Genomic DNA, 22,516 nt, shown 5'->3' on the forward strand with positions numbered 1-22,516 from the left:
TTACACATACACAAACCATACATCTACATACATGCACATTACATTCATATACATGCAAATTTATATTTACATTCAGCACATTAACTATCCACACATATGTAAATTGTGTGTCTACATATATGTAAATTAGACATGCACACATATGTAAATTACATGATTTCTTTTTGAGCAGTTACATTTAAGCCAAGAGTCATGCTGTCTTCTATAGCCTACCTCCAGTGGCGCCCTCCTCCTGAGCGGTGGCCCCTTCGCAGGCACCTTGTGTATCACCAGGATCCCCATCTTCCTGGGGCTGGCTATCGGTGGCAGCAGCAGTGGCAGCAGCAGCTGCTCCCTCAAGACTGCCCCTCCTCTGCCAGACCTCCCCCAGCTCCCCCTGCTCAGATAAAGCAGTAGCTTCAGCCCCCGACCCTTCCTCTTCCCTGCTGGGCACCTGCACAGCAGGTAAAGAACCGGGAGTGCAGACAGACTCCTGCGACCCCTCTGTGGGGCCGCTGCTGGTCGGCTCAGCTGCGCAGGCCCCGTCTTCCTCTTCCTGAGAAGAAAAGGCCGGGGTTTCTGGAAATCGTGCACTCTCTAGAGATGAGCACCGTGTCTCCACGGAGGACAGCTGTGTGGTCACGCTCTCATTGCATGAGCTGTCTGCACCTTCCAGGTCACTCTCTCCCTCGGGTCTGGTACTGGCCTCACTCACACTCTCTGTCCTTGCAGGGTCACTGGGTTCTGTCTCAGAGGACACCTGGGAAGGTTCGGATCCCTGGTCCAGGGACTCAGTCTCACTGGCAGCTCTGCGGCTTCCTACAGATGTGTCAGAAGCTCCTGCGTCCGTGCCACTTGTGGGCTGATCGACTTCTTGAGAGCTACACAATTCAGTGCTGCCCTGGTCAGCACTGGGCTGAGGCTCTACGCTGGCTTCATTTTCATCAGGGGCTGTACCTGACGGCAAGGAGCCATCTTCAACCTCGGGAAGATTCTCTGGCCTCTCCTCTAAGGAAGCAGTTTCATGTACGGAGGCATCCTCGTTCTCAACAGGGTTGTCATCCTCTGGTTTGGTCTGAGACGTCAGGCTCCCATCATCGATCCTCGATGTCCTGCTGCACATGATCAGGCCTCCTTCCTCCTCCAAGGAGGATGGGTAGCCTAGGTCTTGCTGAAAATCATGGTCTTCTTCATCTGAGTCTATATGAAGCATCGCATTGAGTCTGGTGTCAGTGGGAAAACTACTCCTCAGTTTGGGAGAGGCTCCCATGGGCCGCTCAGAGGAGGAGGCTGTCCCTGGCCTAGAGGGGCCATTGTGTTCAATAGCATCTAAGTAATCATTGAGTGAATCCTGGCGGCCCCTGGGGGGTGAATTTCTTGAAGAAGTAGAGATCAAGTCCTCTGTGTCAATCTCCAGGGTAGAGCTAGTCCTGAAAGAATGCTTGGGGGTTCCGTCAGCAACACTGTCCTCAGACACTGGCCCGTTAGCACAAATGGTGCTGTCATGATGGCTCCCTGGCATGTCCTCATCATCAGAAGGGCTGCCCAGGTCTCCATTCACAGTGTGGACACCGAGGATGGTGCCAACGGCCTCTGGAGATGCATCTGAATAAGGAAGCAGCACTTGTAAGCATCCGATAGAAGACAGAAAGATCTAGCATCCTTAAACTGACCAGTTTGCTGAGTTTAATCATCCCACAGACGACTCTGGGAAGGGTCCCTGGCTGCTAGAATTCACTACTCCTTGCTAAATGGGTATCCTGTGTAACATTTGGCACAGGAGGTATAGATTTGGTCTCTGTAGACTAGCTTCAGAATGCAAACCTAATTCTGGCAGCCATTTTTGCCAAACAGGCGTTCCTGAGTGCTTTGAAAGCTAGCAATGACTGGGAAGCCATTCTGTTTCCAGCACAGGACACAGAACAACCCCTTTAAATGCTAACTATCAACTGAGTAAGATCTCCACGTGCTTATGCGTCCACAGACATCTCACCTTCCTGGGCAGAGGATGGGACTTCCACTCTAAACTGGAGGTAGCCACTCACGTGATCAGCGGGGAGCCTTCTGCCAAGGTTGTAGCTGAGCATTTGGTCACTGCAGGAGAAGAAACAGCCCTTCATCCTGACTGCACCTTAGTCTTCTTCCCACGGGCCACCCCTAGTCCCACAGGCCACCCCTAGTCCCACAGGCTAATCCCAGTCCCACAGGCCACCCCTAGTCCCACAGGCTAATCCCAGTCCCACAGGCCACCCCTAGTCCCACAGGCCACCCCTAGTCCCACAGGCTAATCCCAGTCCCACAGGCCACCCCTTGAACCTTTCAGAATTTGCAGTAAATACAGGCTTGAGCACCATGTGACCCAGGGACAAAAAGAAAGTCTTATTATAGAAAACATTAAAGGAGAGAGAACAATCTGAGAAAATAAAACCAGGTCGATTCCAGACAGCACTCTAGTGTGTGTGTGTGTGTGTGTGTGTGTGTGTGTGTGTGCGCGTGTGTGCGCACGCACACACGTGCTGGCCTTACCTTCCTCAGCGGACAAATAAGGGACAGGAGCTGATGCTCTCATTCTTGAGGAGCCTGGCCTACCACTGAGTCTCCAGTACTAACAATGCAATGAGGGAGAGTACTAAATCCCAGGCCTGGTGCTAGCCTGGATCACAAATGGACTGGTGTTCATTTTTTGACCCATCTTGGTGATGGTCTTAGGCTTTTGGCCAACCTAAGGATAAAGCTATCCAGCTATTTCAAGTCCATGTCTATTTTCTAGATTCAAATACAAGGAACTCTTATCTTGAGTCGAATGATTTGCTTCCAACTACCCACAACCAAGAGGCTAATCAAATCACACCATTTCTGCTCTCACACTGCCCTCTACTGGCTATTCTGGGAAGAGAAGCATCTACACCACTGTACAGTAGAGAGCCTCCAGCCAGCTTTGCAGCATTAACCTACATAGATTTGTTTTGTAAACACACACACACACACACACACACACACACACACATGCACGCGCGCACGCATACTCCCACACACATATTTCAGTTTATCAACTAGTAATTCATCTGAGTTCATAGTCAGATGTCTCTTTTTATGATGTTGAATTATTGTCCTAGACTGATGTTGTTAAACATTTTGCTTTCCCACCTGAAGTGTTCACTGAAGGATATGCACACATTGCTGGGGCTCTCGGGATATTTTCTCTACTCCTGGCTACCAGGGAGGAAGCATGAACCCTGCTTATTAGAAGAAGATATGAAGGCATAGCTAAGAAGCTACGGGACAGCAGACCTGGGATGAGACATATATTATCCTGCTGCAGAAGCCCTTGCCAGGCACCCTCTGCACTGCAGAAGCCTTTGCCAGGCACCCTCTGTACTACAAGCTCATGTTACACACATTCTCTGCGATTATAGGCTACTTTGGGTGGCATTCCTCTTACTGCCATTTTTCACTTGTGGGATACCTGAATGTCATGCGGCCATCAATACTCTGGCTGAACAGGGAGTTAATGCATATTACACTGGAATGTTCGATTGAACTCCATATCAGCTGTAATTGGCACAATGGCAAGGGTGTGCCTTCTCCTCCTCACTGCTGCATTCCCACCGTTTGGAGAACATCTGACACGCAGAAGTGCTTGTACACTCGCAAGTGTGCCCAGCAGCAAATCCCAAGGCTCAGTTTCTACTTTCTGACACCTAGTCATCTAAGAAAACCATCACTTTCTTGTCAAAATAAAATGACTGCTTCTCCCCTTTTCTGCCAAAACCCACTAATGACACTAAAAAGGGAAGATTTGCAAAAGCAATGTTTAAGGTAGAGAACGAGCGTTTATTAAGAGCTATAGGGAAAGAATTGTACCCATCTGTGTCAGTGACTGTCTCATCTCCAATACCTAACACAGCTCTGGACACTTAGTAGGCACCTAATGTATACATAATAATTAACTGCCAAACAAGAACCATCACTTAGAAGAATTTTAACTGAGAAAAAGTCCTCAGTTCAACTCCTTCCTATCAAAGTTCAGAAAAGCCGCCCATGCCTCAAAGATCTCTGTGAGGAGTGTGCTTCTGTACGGAGTGTGGGTCTGGGGCCTCGCAGATCTCTGTGAGGAGTGTGCTTCTGTACAGAGTGGGCGTCTGGCTCTCCTCCTGAGCTTGCCCAGCCTTATTCAGACTCAAGCTGCTTCCTTCTGTGATATATCATTATGAAGAATATGCTAAACATCACTATTATAAAAAATGAACAACAAAAGCCTTTCTCTGATGCCTCAGGCATTCTCCCACTAATCAGAGAAAAGGATAACCATAGGGTCATGACAAGTCTTTTGGAAGGAAGCTGGCCATGCCATGAAAAATGTCACAGTTAAACAAATGCTTTAGAAACAGAGTAGGAAGTGTAGCTTATCCCATACAGTCATACCCTGGGCAATATCACCTATTTCAGATAGCTTCAGTTCGCCAAATGTATGACTGGCCAAAGTATAATCCTTTTAAGACGTATTGGTTACTCAGTAGAAAACAATAATCAGGTCAGAAATATTAACTAATGTATGTCAGTATCCGGTATGACGGCAATGATTTTAGCCTACTCATGGAGAGACATCTCAGTTCTGACACTTTATGAATACATTTTGGGTTTCCTTCCACTGCAGGCAGAACTGTGTTTGTCACTCCTGTGGGCGTTCAGCTCTTTGGAAGGCTAACTCAAACACCAGAGCGTTCATGGCAGTCTGGGTCACTGACAAGGTTGAGCCCTTCCTTGATCGATCTTACTGTCAGTACATAAAATGGATACAGATATATTACCTGAACTAGATGATTATAATTAATATAAATCAAGTGGGGAGTATATTAGTTATCGCAGTTGATTCTCACCATAATCATTCACCGTTGTTACATGCTAAAAATAATTTCCAAACCTCTCAAAATATATCTTCTAGAAGCTATAATTATTATCCTTAAAAAATAGCTGTCACGTCTCAACATTTTATCAGATAAACCAAGCTCCTAGAATTTTGTATTATCTCTTTATTTTGTGTGGGCTGTCCACCCACACTGTTCACATCTTCTGAGAATCCATCAGAACCTGTGAGTTTGATGGCACTGTAGGGACCTCGTAGTCTGAGGAACTGTTCTCAGATGAGGAAACACAAGTCCCAGAAACCCGCGGTGACTGTGTAGGGTCAGGTCTCCACAAGCAAACTTACAGCCAGTACTCAAGGTGTAAAAAGTGCAATGAATACACAGGGCCAGCTTCCTGCAGGGAACAACTACAACTTGTACTCAAGATGTTTCAGGCAGCAGCAGGTCTAGAGCAGAGGACTGAGCTCAAATCTCGGCTCTAACACCACCTGCAGCCTCAGATTCCTTATCTCTGAAATGGCTAGCATCATAGCCTCTACCTCTTGGAGCTCTGAGGCTATGTGGACAAGTCCCTGTAATACTGTAACATTGGAAGAACATAGCATCTCAGGAGATAATACAAAATTCATCACTATGACCTTGAGGGAGCTCATGCTAATTTCTCTCGAGGTTACATTACGATACATTCAAAAGGTTCTCCTGAAGTGGAAAAAAAAGACACACAAAATGATCTAATGCTGCCCCGCAGAGTACTTGTAGTATTGAGTTTGCTGGTACTCATGACATAAAAATACATTTCACATAACAATGGATGGGGGTGTGTTGTAGTTTTTAACTACTCACAATTTACATAGACAGCTTACAGGAGTGAAAAACTAAAACTAAGTCCCCAAATAAGTTTGTTTTTGTATTTTGGGAATAAATGTAGGCCCTGTGGATGGAATTCATCAGAATAGGTTGGGGGTGCAATGATCTCATGAGAGGGTGTCATAGCATGATTTCACTATGCCCTCAAACCAGCTGAACACTGTGAGAGTTGTCACTGACTGCTATCTAGATGAAACTTGGGAAGGGGATTGATACCACAAGGAGGTATCATTGAAACAAGGTATTTTGGATCCAGGACACTTTATTAAGTTTAAGGGCACTTTTTTTTAAAATATAAAGAGACATGTTCCACATCTTATCAGCAAGACACACCCTGGGACTACTAAGTGTTATTTCTGTTTCAGCGCAAACTAATCTCAGGATCCCCCAAGTGAGAGGCAGTTACCCGACAGCCTGCCTCTCCAACAGCCTCTGCACTGGAATGGTTAATTTTCCCAGGAAGCGTTTGATGATGGGCCGGCTCTTGGCAAATTTGTCTTTGATTTCAATTTCTAAGACATCGGTCAAAAGTGCAAAAAAGGAGTATTTCTGAAATAAAAAAAATATGTGTTGGCTAAGAAGACAAACACAGAATCCTATCATTTTATATACAGAAAATGGTATCTCTTAGACTGATTGCACACAGAGTTCACATTACCAGTTGCTGTCAATTCTGTACTCAGATAAAACTAAGAAAAGTCACAAAGATTCTTAAAACGAAAAAAGTTTAAAATCTGATTGGCAACAGAATGTTTCATCCAATGATACACTTACTTGGTTTAGGAGTTATAGAATATAGTGTCAAAGATTCGATTATGCATAAAGTAACTTACTGAAGTTAAAGGGAAAATCAGTAACACTGATCCTGTTTCTATTTAAACATTTGACCTCAGCAAACTATGGCAGCAGGAAGTGAGTGTGAGTCATGTCACTTTTCCTTGACCGTGTCCATGCAACCACAGCAATGTGAACTGTACTGGGCTGTTTGACATTTAGGCGCCACTGTGTTTATTTAGTATAATAATTAAAGTTCTCCAAAGGGCAGAGGAATTTGGCAGTCTGCTTAGTGGAAAATAGCACTTGCTAAGAATAAGAAAGCAGCCTGCCTCTGAGTAGGTAGCATTGGGATGCAAAGGCTGGATCCTTGAGATGCCAATGAGAAGGCATGCCGTGTCTCTGCTCATATTTGACTCCGTGTAACTCTGATGAGAAAACCCTTTGCTTGATTCCAATGATGTGATGCATTAGGAAGACGGGCAGCATAGTGCTGCTGTGAGGAACTCTCACATACCATCAACACAATCTGCCTTCGCTTGGGATGCCAACTTCCTGAATGGCTCAGCTAGCAAGTCTCTAAAAGTCCATGGAAACATTTGCCAAAGTCCATAGAGGAAGAAACTCCTTTAATCTGAACTGAATACATACTACAGCAAAAGGTTAAAAAAAAAATACAAACCAGACTTTTTCCCTTTGATTCTGGCTTTACTGTGATTCTACAAGGTAATATTTCAATCCTCTTGTTCTTATGAAAACCTTTGTTCCTCATGAACTCTTTGCATTACATTTTAATTTTTTAAGAATATTAAGATACATATTTATTTCAATTATTAAACCTGTAGCACACCATAAAGTCGTACCCTAGAAGAGAACAATTCAGCAGTCTTACTAAACAGCTGTCTCTAACAAAAAGGAACTAGCTCACATGCGGTGTACCCTCCTTGCAACAGAACTAGACATCTGGAACCATCGTGCCCACACCCATTCACAGCTCAGGTCTGCACAGAGGGAAAAGACGAACTCACCTGTCAAGTACTGTCAAGCAGAAGACCCCCCCCCATCGCAATTCCCCACCCTCCTCTGCCCCTCCCCCAGCCACTGCTGTGTACCTCTCTGTGCCAGATTGGATTGGTGGTGTTACTGATGATAGTGGATCTTCTCTCCTGCCCGTGGTGGGCACAGGTAGGGAAACTGCTCTTCTTCCCTGGCTGAATGGACATCTTAAGATAAGGGTCAGGATTGAAGAACATCCCTTTCTTGAGCCCAACTGCCCTGAGATCTTGAGAAAGGGAGGGAAGGAGGGAGAGGGGTGGGGGGAGGAGAAAGAAGCAGAAGTGAGGAAAGGCAGCAGGGAAGGGGGGGAGCAGAGATGACAGGAGGAAGGATTCAGACATCCTGGTTAGCACAAACAGCAAAGTTCTTAACTGAAGTTCTACTCCAAAGCTCTAGGCAGAGTCCGTCACACTGTGTGCATAAAGAGATTTAGCCACACTGTGTGAGGGTAGAGAATGGTAAGTGGGTCACCTTCAAGCAGAGGGTTCTCCAAGGTGACAAAAATCATGCCAGCCCTTCTTCATCACCTTGTGCCCTAGTTGGAGCGCTTCCCACCCCATGTGCTTGTGGGTTCTTGTCCTCTTTTTCCTGGTGCGGTGTGGTTGGTCAGCCAGAATGTGAGACAGCCTCCGCACAGAAATTCTTAATAATCAGCTTATAAAAATACTCATTTATGTAAAATTACACATTTCTGTATTATATGTGTGTATGCATATTGTATATGTGTATGCATGTATACGTTTAAATCGGTTTAACTTAAGAAAAATTTAAAGTACACACTCATTTGTACTACATCTTAAATATCACACATATTCTATAATGAATTCAATATGTAAATGTAATCATTTAAAATAATTCTTCAGTTATTTTTGTAATCTATAAAGCAATTTAAATATTCGAAGAATATCTCATAACTTACCTTGCATTCACAAAATATTTTATATGACACAAGATGCTAAAAGTCTTAGGTGGAGTCTGCTCAGTGAGGAGACATTTTAACTGTCAGGCTGACAGGTACACAAATGTCTAGTATGAAAGCTGACTTAGCTGGGCCTACAACACCTTTCTGAGACTACTGGTATGATTAATGCAGCTTTGGGGCTAAACCATCAAAGCCATGGAAGAGACTACATTTTCATGTGTTTCAGATCACTCTGGAGGTCTTGAACACTCTAGCCTAGAGAAGAAGTCTGCACAGGAAGGCCTGTATTGGCTAGATCAGCAGAGAGACACTGCATTACAGCCCTGAAATACAGGTCAACCTAGGCCTTGGGTTTTATGTATTCCTCAGAACTTACTCTCAGGAAGGAATGGACTGGTCCACAAGGACTCATGGCCTCATACATGAGACAAAACCAGACCAGGGCTGTCTAATGACACATAGTGAGCAGCGGAATAGGATACTACATTAGCAAATATGGAGCTATTCGACAGTGAGGCCTCATGTTGACAACACTGCATGAGATCTAGACTGATGGCTGACCTAGAGACCATCAGGAGGGGGAAGGACAGCGAGGTATGCAACACGTACTCTGTGACGCTGCTGCCAGCCCATCATCCTACTGGTCCAGTTCTGATGCTTCATAAACTGCGCATCATTATTAAACGCTGATCCGCATGGACCGTTCATTCTCTGCATGTTTTCTCTGTTAGTGTAGAGCAGCCTTGAGAAGAAAATGCAGCTCACATTTATTGTCTTGCCCTTCCTGAATACTCTCGCCTCAGACTCAAGACAGATTGATAGACTCTAGATATTAAGTTTACTTCTGAGCAAGAGATTTCCTTGAAGCAAATTCAGAATATCATGGAAACAGCTGCTGAAAAGTCTGACAAAACTAATTCACTCACAGACAAATATTCCTTTGAACAAAAAAGCATTCCACCACCAGATCAAAGTCACGGTGAAAAGGGTGTCGAAGTTAGACATCTGTGATGCCAACTCCTGCCCTGTGAGATGCTACACAGACGAATGAGTCTTCATTAATGCAGGTGATAAACTGCCAAGTATTTGTAATGTGGCGATGCACCCCCTGAATCTACACCATCTCTGTTCTTGCTTCTCTCTATTTTCCTTTGTTTCATTGTTTATAAATAATCCACAACACGTAATAAACCAAAGAAGAACCCAAAGTAACAAAGGCATGCATGCTAAATATCCCAGTTTCAGCCTTATTGTAAGATTTAAGACATTTATCGAGACATTTTTTACTGAAGCTGTATAGTTCAATTCTTGATCTCCTTCCTTATTCTTAATTAATTTTTTTTTCACCAGAGCTGAGGATCAAGCCCAGGGCTTCCACTAGCTAGGCAAGGGTTCTACCACTGAGCTAAATCTCCATCCCTCCCCCCCTTTTTTAAGCTCATTTATTTATTTAATATGTGTGAGTAAACCACATGACACACACAAGAGGGCATCTGAGGCCACTACAGATAGCTGTGAGCCACCGTGTGGTTGCTGGGAATTGAACTCAGGACCTCTGGAAGAGCAGTCAGTGCTCTTAACCGCTGAGCCACCTGTCCAGCCCCCTTTATTCTTAGATAACTAGGCATAGTGCATTTGCAGGCAGCTATTCCAGTATGCCAATACTTTCAGACAAACATCGTCACCCATTGTTAGTCTACAATCTTAATTGTTTTACAATCGATGTTACAGAATTCTACTCATCTCCTATGATTTATACCCATTTCCGTCCACTCGGCAGCCAGCTTCTATGTGAACAGAGGTGGGATGCTCAGAAAGGATTTAAAGATGGACTTGCTGATGTCCAACAGATTTCTTATTTTGAGGAAGATACCCTGTGATTTTACTTTCCAGATAGTAATTCTCTTGCAGTGAGTTAACAGCACTCCTTCTGAATTCAAAAATCAATACATGACTGCCAAGTTTAAAATGATATACAGCAATCCAGCACATCGATGGTTCAATAGCTCTAAACTAAGAAATCAATAGTCGACAATCAAGGGGCTAATTGTTCCCAGTTATCACCAGGGGCTTCAGTGCCTATTGCTTCCCTAAAACATCCCAGGTCTAAAGCACAGCTGTCAGTCACCATGTCCTCAGGGAGCAGTGTCAGAGCTAGACAGATGCTACTATCTATGAAGGTACTCTAAAGTAACTCACCTGGATACTTTAAAAATACCACAGATCACAAATGAAATGTATTTATTGGCCTAATCTGAACCATAAACCACCCACCAGGTGACAACTTCTAAGGCTCATCAGGAAGTTGAAGGAAGGAAAGAAAAGAGGCCTTCAAATGAACAGCCTCACAGAAGTGAAACAGACCACTAAACGAAAAGACCACACCCCAGCAATGGGTAGTGTGCACAGCCTGGTCTGGTGTGATGGCTGTGGCTCATGGAGGTGGCTGCTCTCCAGGTCTCCTCGTGCACAGTATTTAAAACGTGAAGGAAACAGAATCTTACTTAAATCTCAGACGCGCTACACCTACAAGAAGTTTCTTTACAGAGTCAGGTAAGCTTCAGGCATTGTATAACTATCACCCAGTTGTCCACTTAAACTCCAATTAAAGCACTGGCTTTCTTAGAACACTCTTGGTTTTATAACTTCCAATTCATTATTGATAGGTCAGTGGTTTTCAAACATTTTGACAGTGCCCTATGTACAACCAATGTCACCTTTTTATGTTGTAGCACATCTATATTCATAGGTATACTTTTTGCCTCAAAAATGTCAGCATGTGTAAGCTGTGTCTTACCAAGACCCTCCCCCGTTGGTAGCAAGCTCCTCCTACTTCTGTGCTAGTTTCAATTCGGTCAACTTCCCAAACCACAAAGCAAAACTCAGCCTGACACAGTGCTATAGCTGGACAGTTTGCACGCAAGTGGGTGGCCTGTTTTGCTGAACAGAACATATTATCTTTTTACTTGTTAAATGTATTCTGTTAACTTCGTGGAAAAAAAAGCTATCTGCACTCTAATTTTTTGTGTTCTTCAAGTCTTCGAACCTTTTTCTTTCTCCAGTTGAAGCATAAATGGTTTGAAGTCGGCAAAGCACTTTCCCTCCACCTTCCATACACTCATAAACTCAGTCCTTCTTCCTTCATGAGAAAACATGGTAAAAAGGACTTTCTAAACATAGTCATTTAATTTTATCACAGTATATTTGACTTTCCAGAAGTATGACCAAAAGAGTTCAAAGTAAGCTGGCTTCCAGGCCGTAGATGATGGTGCAGGAGGAATGACGAGGTCCTACACTGAAGCCGCACAGCCTCAGAGTGGAGGCCACAGGCAGACACTTACCTGACAATGTGAAGCTGACGAGTTTCCTAGAGTGCAGGCTTCCTGAAGCACATCCTTCCATGCCTTCTGCACCCATCTGAGGAGAAACATGGGTGTGAGTTTCATACTGGAATCATGTTATCTAATGGCCCAGGGACCCTCATCTGTGTGGACTTAAAATGAGGTGTTTGTTTGTTTGTTTTATTTTGTTGTTGTTTTGTTTTTGGTAAAAATGTATTATAATGCACACCTTCAATTTTTCAAATATTAGAACAGATATGCAAATATAGCTTCAAAGATACAGGATCAAAGGTTCATATTTAAATCTTTATCCCATTAAAATATGAACGTAGGAATCTTTCTTAATATAATCAACCTAACTTACTGTGTGTTGTGTTTAATATGAATATGGGGTTGCATGGTACACATTCCAATAGCCATGCACTCGGGGGGAATGAGGCAGAAGAATAAGTTTGAAGCCAACTCTCTCTGTCTCTGTCTGTCTGTCTGTCTGTCTGTCTCCCTCTCTAGTGTGTGTCTGTGTGTATGTGTGTGTGTAACATAGTTGTTGATGGCAGCAGTGTTTCTGTTACACTTGAGACAAGGTCTTGGCCTGCTTCATTTGGAGAGACGCCCTACCTTTGAGATGAGAACACTCTTGATCTCCAACCAAACTTCTCAACCATCATCATCCCAGCCCTGCCCCACCCCAGCCCCACCCGGGAATATTAGGCCATTCTGTCCCATCTTCTTCACGAATTTTTCTTAGCTTGCGTTGACAAAAGTCACTGTACCCTCCACCCACCCCCTACAAAGCCCGAATTCTCAATTGGCTTTAAACTCAGGATCTTCTTCCTTTTTACTCTCAAGGGTTTGGATTTTAGAATGTGCCACCATGTCCGGATGAATATACTTGGTGCATAATTAACATATTTATATTACTACTGAAGCTAAACATTAAATTCCTTCATATTTAATAAGAGTAAATACTTGACTTACGTCAGATTCATTAACATGTGCCAAGCCACCCTCCCTAACTTCACATCTCAGTGTTCACATGGGCGTCCTACCTGCGTTCAGGCTCCTGCTGTACTGCAGTGAAGGCGCTTGGCTATTGGAACTAGCCATAGCAGGACCATGTAACGTTACTGCACAATCACTCTCTCCTAAAAACGTTTGAATAAATTGTATCTTATATGAAACCAGTAATTTAAAGACCACCAAGCAGATTTGTATCCTTCTCTCAATTTCTGAACAATTAGTACACAATTTATGGTTTTGAAGAAGAGGGTACTCTGACAAAAGAAGTCCATATTACAAGAGGAGACAGGGGTGAAGCAGTCTATTCTGAATATGTAGAAAATGAAAATCACATACAGAATTTAATTATGAAATTTGTATTAAACTCTACCAGGGTTTCTTCCCTGACCAAACTTTAGTCAAGCTCATGTACGCCCTCAGCCTAATTAAGCCTGACCTGAGGCTTCTGTCTCCTACTTGGTAGATTATAAAAATTCTACATCATCTAGTGGGCATCTCTATCCTCAGTGTGACGCCACTCTTGACATAAAATCAAATTCCTCACCTCTCACCAGGCTCCAGCTACCAACTGATCACCTGGACTGCCTTCGGCAAAAATTATGTTTTAGTTTATCAAGAGTTACTGTATCCCCTTGGCCCTTTAGTCACTTTTCATCCACTGACTCTGCTTGTTGGACATAAATCCTCACTTTCCTATGTTATGTCTGAATTGATTCACTTCTATTTGGAGGTCTCTCTTCCATGACTGCACCAATTTCTGGGTAAAATCTGGTTTTATCCACAATTTTCTCATTTGCACCACTGTCTGGTGCTGGGTGTCTCTGGTCTGATACTTCTTTGTCTTTACTGTACTCCCAGGTAAAGTTCACACTGTGTCACAGGTGACCATCGCTGATCCAAGTCAAGATGAAATGCACACGTCTACTGTCTCCTTGTGCCTTCTACACCACAGACAAGATTATGTGGCAATTAACTGTCCCCTGATCAGTTTGCATCAGTGCCATTCAATTCCTTTATTGACAGATGATCCTTTTCTTTCCTCTCCTCTCTCCTTCCCTCCCCTTCCCTTCTCTTTCCTTCTGTTCTTTTCTCTTCTCTGGGTGTAAATGTGTGTGTGTGTGTGTGTGTGTGTGTGTATGTGTGTATGTGTATGTGTGTGTGTTTGTGTGTGTACAAGTATGTGTGTGTGTGGGTGTATGTGTGGGTGTGGGTGTATGTGTATGTGTGTGTGTATGTTTGTGTGTGTGTGCAAGTGTGTGTGTGTGTGTGTGTGTGTGTGTGTGTGTGTCTGTGTAAAGGCCAGAAAACTGCTTCAGTTATTATTTCAGTTGCTTTTCCCCTTTTCTTTGGAGACAAGGCCTCTCATTAGCCTAAAATTCACCAAGTAAGTTAGGTTGACTAGCCAGCTAGTCCAAGTATCTGTCTGTCTGTCTCTAATTCTCCAACAATGAAATTATGAGAGTGTCCAGTCTCACCCCACTTTTTTTATGTGTTTTCTAGGGAATCAATCTCAGGTCCTCACACTTGCAAGGTAATGACTTTTTTTTTTAACTGAGTTATATAACTTTGCATCCTCCTTAATCCCATTCTCTTGATGATCATAGGCTGTTCATTCAACAAAAAAAATGTGAGTTATTACAGCAGATTTTATCCCTCTGACTCACGATTCCCAGATTAACAGGGCAGAGGTAGCAGCAGAGGGTCTAGACAGCAGATTGTGCGACTGTTTATCCTGTTCTCAGCACACAGGGCCTGGGCAGGTGACATAGACTTCCCCTGTGACAGATGATCACAACCTACACTCCCTGCTATAACAGGACAGCAGGTCTGCAAAACAGGTCCTTGCCCTGAGTAGAACACACTACCTAATACGTAAGAACGTCCCTCCAGGACTATAACATGTGTGTAACAGGAACTTGTTTATGCTGAGTGAGTTATTCATGACTGGAAATTTTCATGGTCTCTCTGATTAAAACTCCTCTCCCCTCCCTCTCATTTTTTGAGACATGATCTTTCTATGTAGCCCAGGTTGACAATTCACAATCTTCCTGTCCCAGCCTCCTCAAGTGCCAGGATAGCAGGTACACACCACCAAACCAGACTTATAAACTAATTAAAATATTTTTAAAAACCTATAAGGAACTAAGAAGACATCTAAAGATTTTCATTTCAAAAGTATAATTTATTCTATGGTAAGACTTATCTAAAGCAACTACCCAAGAATTCACAGAAAACTAGTGTCAGCTCTCTGGCAAAATGCTCACTTGAAATAAGGCTCAACGAATACAACTTTATCTCATACTACAATAAAGCAGGGGAAGGCCATCCATTACCACTAAATCCAGGACCATTCGTTGTAATACTCATATCGGCATCTGTGTTTAGAGAGAGGTTTTTAAATAGACTCACTCCATAGATCCATTCCAGGAAACCCAGAAGCAACAGTGTCAACCAAATGCTGAAAAAAGACAGTGCCCTCGCCTGCCCTCGCAGCTGATGGATTTCCTGTTGCAAAGCTCACACACATCTACTGCATGCTCAGATGAATGATAGTGACGTCAACGCCAACACACAAATGACACAGGAGGCAGAGGTTTATAGTCTTGATTCATCACAAAGGGATTTCTGAGAAGGGGGATCAGAGGGTTAGTGTAATGGCTCATTTCCGGATGTGGAGAAAGTCTCAGCTGTCTCCCTCAGGTCTACTCTTTGTATCTGCCATGAATAATCATGCAAAGCACGAGTGCTGTTACTTACAATAATTAAAGACATGCTGTATACCCAGGAACTACCAATCGGCTACAGCAGCATAGCACTGACCTCCCCAAAGAAGGAGACCCAAGAATACAGACCCAAGTGTTTCTAGACTGCTCACAAATCTACTGACCACCACTTCCATTAACGGGTTCTTTTAATCAAAATGTTCTTTCTTGATTGCAGTGCTGTTGTCTACACAGAGCTCTGAAGTCATACTGAAGCACATTAATTATCCCCAAGCTGCAGGCTTTGACAGGGCACTCTCACCAGAAAATCACTGCACCGCATTTAATTGGCAGTGGGCTAGACATTCCCACCGCCTTCAGCAATAGCTAGATCTTGGAATTGCTCAAGTCTAAAAGACTCCAAATCCAGGAAGTGCTGGCTTTCTTTTTATTGTCTAATTTCATCAAAATGAGTTTTTCAGAGGTTTGATTAGAAACATCTCTACTCTTTTAGGTATGTAACATTAACAATATTAATTTTTCGTTTTACCGTATTAATGACAAAGTCAAATCCAGTGTTATATAGATATGGCAGATTTTGTAAGTCAACAATTGTTAACCATTTTGTGACCTACAAAGTCTTATGTAGTAGTGTGTGTTGTTATTTCTATATTCTGCACTAGGTTTATTATAGTAGAGAAAACTCAAATATAATCCTAACCAGAGATCGTGGACATTTTTCTTACATTGTTCCTCATGTGTGGATTTTTTTTTCCATTTTTTCTCTTCACCCAAGTAGCTTCTATTCATCACCTGGGATGTCCTTCATTCAGAACTTTCTGGTCATGACAGATTTCACTACACATGCTCTCACAGCACCATTCCACTCTGCCTCATACACTGATAACTTGCACTAGCGATCCGACTGAGGGCACTTCCACATCTCAGTACAGCAGTGACAGCTACCCCCTCCCCCTTCTTAGCATCTGAGTACCAGCAGGAGCTCAGCACATAGAGGACACACCCACCAGAAACATCTCTGAATAGAGTAAAATGAAATGATTGCTTCAGAGGCACCAGCCCTATCAAAGACAGCACATGGCAGGGCTGGACAATCTCAAAATGTCATCTGCAGAGAATGCTTTCTGAATTGGGGTAATTTAACCTAACCGCACCTGTCTGTTTCCAAAAAGATCAACATCCCTATAAATGCACACACAGACACACACGCACACACACACACACACACACACACACACACACACACACACACGCAGAGAGAGAGAGAGAGAGAGAGAGAGACAGAGACACACACACAGTGAAGATTCTATGACATAGAAGTCAATTTTTTTCTAGACTTTTATAAGCTTATTTTCACTAGTGACAAAAGCTTCAAGGATTTACACATTAGAGCCCAAGAATCTTTCTAAACCATGAGTCAATTATGAGAACTATTGATTTTTAAAGTTGATCTAACACGAGAGACAAGTCAGAAAACTGTAAAAGCAACCCCTAGGAGACTGACATTCTCTTAGAAATAGAGAGTTTTCTTTCAAAGTAAATAATTATGCTTTTTCAACGTGGGCTTGACAAAGAAGTTGGCTCCCACTGAGCGGCCATGTTTTACCAAACAGTAGACTCTCACACAGCACTTTGTGAGGGATCTGAACTCAGACCTCTGAGGAAAGCACCCAGATAATTCCCATCATGCCCTTTCTTTGGGTGAAAACTCCTTGAGGTGCCTGGCAGGCAGAGTCACTATGACTTCCCTAGGTGTCGTTTCCATTTTACTCACTGAATTCCTGCAAATCCACCTGAGATGCAGTATCATAATTTCTTTCATGACCGAACACTGTGTGACTCACAGTGATCCCTTGAATTGCAGTTGGCCCACAGGGCCGCTCTGTAACAAGTGTTTTCCCACTGACTGGTATTACAGATGCAATTGTGGCAGACTTGTTACACATTTCCTTTCCGAAAACGGTGACCATACTGTTGTGTATTTCCTTGTCATCGTCTCTTATGTGACCCTGACAAGGTAGCCCAGGCAAAAGAACTCTTTGCAGGGCTCAGGAGGAAGCCATCAAGGAGGAGAACTCACCATCACAGCCGGGTTCTTCACAGTAATACAGGGGGTTGTGGCTCGCAGGGCTCCGCTAATGCCATGGTAGTATTTGAAACAGATTTTGATCTCCGCTGCAAAGCAATGGGAGAAAACAGCTGATTTCACTGAAGAGATACCGCAGCCCTCTCAGGCAAACCTTCTCTATATGACTCCTTTGCCGACCAGCAGCCACCAATTTTTACCAATTCCTGGTGGGTTTTATTTTGATTTTCTCTATTGCCTTCTTTTGTACAGGGACTTGATATGTACATCACCTAAGCTAGTCTCAAGCTCACTCTGTGTTTCAGGATAGCCATGAACTCTGAATCCTCTCACCTCAGCCACCGAGCCCAGCTTCGATGAAACTTCGTAAGAACATCTCAACTGTATCAGAAAAACAATGCGTGCAGATACTATACTGAATGTACTCTGCAGAGGATAGGTAAGAATGTGGTCCTCTCGGTGCCACCTGCCATGGTGCTCACACTACCAGGCAGTGCCATCCTCCTGTCTGGGTTGTTATCCAATACCCACTTCAGCCTGTCCTGGGTGACAGGTGAGTCACTCAGGTTTTCGGTAAGCCAGCTATGCAAACCAAGACTGTTTTTAAGCTCTTCCACGTAGACAGATCTTAGCTACTGCTAGGACTAGAAAGAGCAAAGCAGTCTGACAAAGCACAGACAGGGTGGACTCTCAGGAATCCATGTGACCTTAGTCTTCCAAGTGACTTGGATGAATTGATGAATAGGGATCAGATTTGGGGACCTGATGCATAGTGATGAGCACATAGACACTCATATACCTTATAAATTTGATCAGACAATTAAGTTCAAGAAATGCAAGACATATACCGACTGTGGTTTTTAGAAAGCAGTTAGTTTCCCAAAGCATGAAGTGAATGTGTTTCGATATAAACCTAGAGTCAGGGGAATGTCTCTCCTCACTAAGGCCCGAAGCACCATTTTTTCCCAGGTGTCCTTCTTTAGGTGCAATGGTGCTGGCTAGCAGGGCAGGCCACAGATGGGCAGTTCTGGCCTACAGAGGGAGCTCTTCTCACCTGAGTCACAGAATGGATAAGATAGGGCTGTTCCACACATTTTCCCAAGTAACTATATTTACCACTGACTTTTCTGAGCATGCCAACTGGCATCTTGTGCAGTATATGACTTGTTCACTTAAAGGGAATGATATAAAGAGAACTTTCTCCTGAGAATTAATATTGCCATACTCCTCCCATCAATGGGCGAATGTTAAACCCAAGGAAAGTTCCATCATTAACTAAAATGTAAAGTTTATCTATCATCTATCTATCTATCTATCTATCTATCTATCTATCTATCTGTCATCTATCTATCAGGACATCACACTCTATCTATCATCTATCTATCATCTATCTATCTATCTGTCATCTATCTATCAGGACATCACACTGTCTGTCTGTCTGTCTATCTATCTATCTATCTATCTTGTACCATCTAGCTATCTATGTATCTATCTTCTATCATCTATCTATCTATCTATCTATCTATCTATCTATCTATCTATCTATCTTCTATCATCTATCTATCATCTATCATCTATCTATCTACCTGTCTATCTATCTATCTATCTTGTACCATCTAGCTATCTATGTATCTATCTATCTTCTATCTATCATCTATCTATCTATCTATCTATCTATCTATCTATCTATCTATCTATCTTCTATCATCTATCTATCATCTATCATCTATCTATCTACCTGTCTATCTATCTATCTATCTATCTATCTATCTATCTATCTATCTTCTATCATCTATCTATCATCCATCATGTACCATCTCTGCATCTATGAATCTATTATCTAAGTATCTATGCATCTTGTATATATGTATGTATGTATGTATGTATGTATGCATGCATGCATGTGTCTATGTATCTGTCTAATTTTTGTTGTTGTTTCTGTGTTTTGAGACAAGGGTTCTCTGTGTAACAGAGCCCTAGCTGTCCTAGAACTCACTTTGCAGACCAGGCAGGACTTGAAGTCACAAAGATCAACCTGCCTGTGCCTCCTGAGTGCTAGGAGTAAAGGCGTGTACCACCATGGTAATACCAAGTCCTTTCATATATATTCATTACCACCACTAATCAAAAGATGTTACTGTGTACCAACTAATATGCATGCTCACCACTGTGCCAGAGAGACCAAGAAACTCCAGGAGTGACGTCTGGCCTAGCAGGCATTTTACAGTTTAACTGCTGAGATGACAAGGAAAAAGCACCAGGAGGAACATAGGGACCAGGGAAGAGGTTAGTGAGAGCACAGTGGAGCCTCAGGATAAGGTCTAAGGATGAGACTCAAGACTGAGGAGCAGCGAGGAGGCAGAAATTAGTACAGGGTTTGTAGAACCTCAAGTCTGCTTGAGAACCTCTGTTGCTCTCTGCCTCACTCGGAACACTCCTGCAAATGGTTTTCCTGAACACTCACACATGTTTGGAGGTGTTTTTTAAATCCACCCCCTCCACTTGCTTTCTTCTGTGGCAATACTCTGAAAAAGCAAGCCTAAATCACACACCAAGGGCTATCAGAGCAGAGCAAAACTCAGTGGCCTTTGTGAGGAGTTGTATGGGTATGAGCTCATTTGCACTCCACTCCAAATACCGGAGAGCTGGCAGTCCGTGTGTCTGCCTGTAGCAGTACTCATAAATCAGTAAACATGGTGTGCTTTGGTAAGACATCTTCCATCCACTCTTAGGTTAGAGGGTGCTGCCTGCACATCTCGAAGATTTTAGCAACTAGGTAGCAGACCAAGAAACACCACTGATTATTTTAATGGGAGGATGTTGACCGTGGCAGCTTTGCCAACTGATCCATTTGGGTTATTACTTCCCGCTACAACAGCAACAAGGACAATAACAACACAATCATCACCTACACAATGATTTAGAGTACACACAATTCCATGATAAATTTATCTTGAACTGTACAAAAGTGGATTTTGTGGAGCTGATCGCAAAGACCCTTCAGAGCTCTAGTGAAGAAGGAGAGAGCTGAGGGGTTTAATCAATCATCCAGGACAGACCATACACAGAGGCAAGTCATCAGGAGAAGGGCAGCGTCCCAGACAGAATGGGGGCGGTGTTTGTACGTAGATAGGAACTTATTGCTTCCTTCATCTGGATACCAGTAACAATGTCTGCCCTTTAAAACACAGGACCTGTGGTGAGTGGCCTTGTTTCCGCCTTCAGATATTATTAAGTGCTTTAGGGGACATTCACATCTTTTAAAAAAAACGGGACAGAGAGTAAGATTTCAGTTAATGTACTTGAACCCCTTCATGGTGGGAAGAGGGAATTGAAAGATTGTTCATAGGGCAGAAACGGAGGCCTGGTGCTCAGGTGGAAGCTCCAACATGTCATCTCTAACTGTAAGTGGAGTGTCATATAACAACAACATTGTAGAGAAACGTATGCAGGGGCAGCAGGAACAAATATAAACGTAAAGACTGAGTGTCCAACTGGGGAAGAGTCCAGGGCCATGAGGCCAGTCTCACTCAGCAGCAAGACAGAACAAGGACAGAGGAGCAAGGGGTGTCCCATCTTCCTTAAGTGCCTTCCTTACAACCTGGTGTGGCAGGCAATCCATCCTCTTACCGCCTTCAACCCACAGGGAAACTAAACAAAAGAATCTCAAGTCTGTGAGAATAGGACCCCCGTTGAAGGAATCAGAGAAAGAACTGGAAGATCTTGAAGGGGCTCGAGACCCCATATGTACAACAATGCTAAGCAACCAGAGCTTCCAGGGACTAAGCCACTACCTAAAGACTATACATGGACTGACCCTGGACTCTGACCTCATAGGTAGCAATGCATATCCTAGTAAGAGCACCAGTGGAAGGAGAAGCCCTGGGTCCTGCTAAGACTGAACCCCCAGTGAACTAGACTGGTGGGGGGAGGGCGGCAATGGGGGAAGGGTTGGGAGGGGAACACCCTTAAGGAAGGGGAAGGGGGAGGGGGATGTTTGCCCGGATACCGGGAAAGGGAATAACACTCGAAATGTATATAAGAAATACTCAAGTTAAAAAAAAAAGAATCTCAAGTCTGAAAAACAAGAGTATTTTGTCCAATGCATGCGCTTAACATGTGTTAACTCAGAGAGCAGCAGGGTAGGGAAAGATGGGGCTTCCTGCATTGACCCATTGGGTCTGCGTGGGTTATGGCCAACCTAGCCTCAAGAGGAAGGAGGATGTGGTCCGATGACTTCTTCCTTTCCGAGGCCTCTTCTGATCCCTGAAGCTAACCATGAATTACAGAATTATATCCCATTTCTCTTAATAATGTGTGGGAGAGTTTGCTTAGGCAATTACAGCAAAGATTTAAAGTCTTCTATTTGAATGTTGACAGGACAGACATGTCTCTTTATCATGAAACTCTGAATCCTCTAATGCTCACAAATACAGATAAAAGATTTCTCTAAGGCAATAGCACATCACCGTACCTCCACAACAGAGGGGCAGGCTGAGTGTTGGGGAGCAGAGGGAGGAGGAGACGGAATTTCAGACACCATTTAGGAACCTAACATGTTCCTTAGAAAAGGGACTACTCTATATCATATTTCAGTGCAATTATGTTATCATCTGTTTTAAAAAATACAGACTTCTAGATCAATACAGGAATAAAATATTTCTAGATAAAGAATGTGAAATTAGTCACCAGTTCCCTTCACAGGAAGGACACTTGTAATTGGTATGATGCCAGAAACAGTTACTTCTACTTTTGAATATTTTAAAAAAGTATGTTCTTTTCATAAATTATCTATTCAAAATTTATCTTCTATAAGCGATCAACTCAGCCGTATCAACCCTGGATACATATGATGATACTGTAAACTTTCTCTGAGAAAA

At 43.2% G+C, this 22,516-nt stretch overlaps 1 protein-coding gene across 5 annotated transcripts in view; it reads right to left on the bottom strand.

Annotated features, from left to right (window-relative positions):
* Hecw2 (HECT, C2 and WW domain containing E3 ubiquitin protein ligase 2) overlaps positions 1-22,516 on the bottom strand; it is a 398,421-nt gene that overhangs the window by 121,251 nt on the left and 254,654 nt on the right. For all 5 annotated transcript variants that reach the window (XM_087566111.1, XM_087566110.1, XM_087566112.1 and 2 more), the window contains 6 exon segments: positions 17,631-17,725; positions 11,808-11,883; positions 7,601-7,770; positions 6,121-6,263; positions 1,973-2,073; positions 214-1,584 (listed from right to left, as the gene is read on the bottom strand). In XM_087566111.1, the coding sequence (XP_087422237.1) occupies positions 214-1,584; positions 1,973-2,073; positions 6,121-6,263; positions 7,601-7,770; positions 11,808-11,883; positions 17,631-17,725 (1,956 nt within the window).

Source organism: Rattus norvegicus, chromosome 9 (assembly GCF_021556685.1).
Source record: "Rattus norvegicus strain SHRSP/BbbUtx chromosome 9, alternate assembly SHRSP_T2T, whole genome shotgun sequence".
Lineage (NCBI taxonomy): Eukaryota > Metazoa > Chordata > Mammalia > Rodentia > Muridae > Rattus > Rattus norvegicus.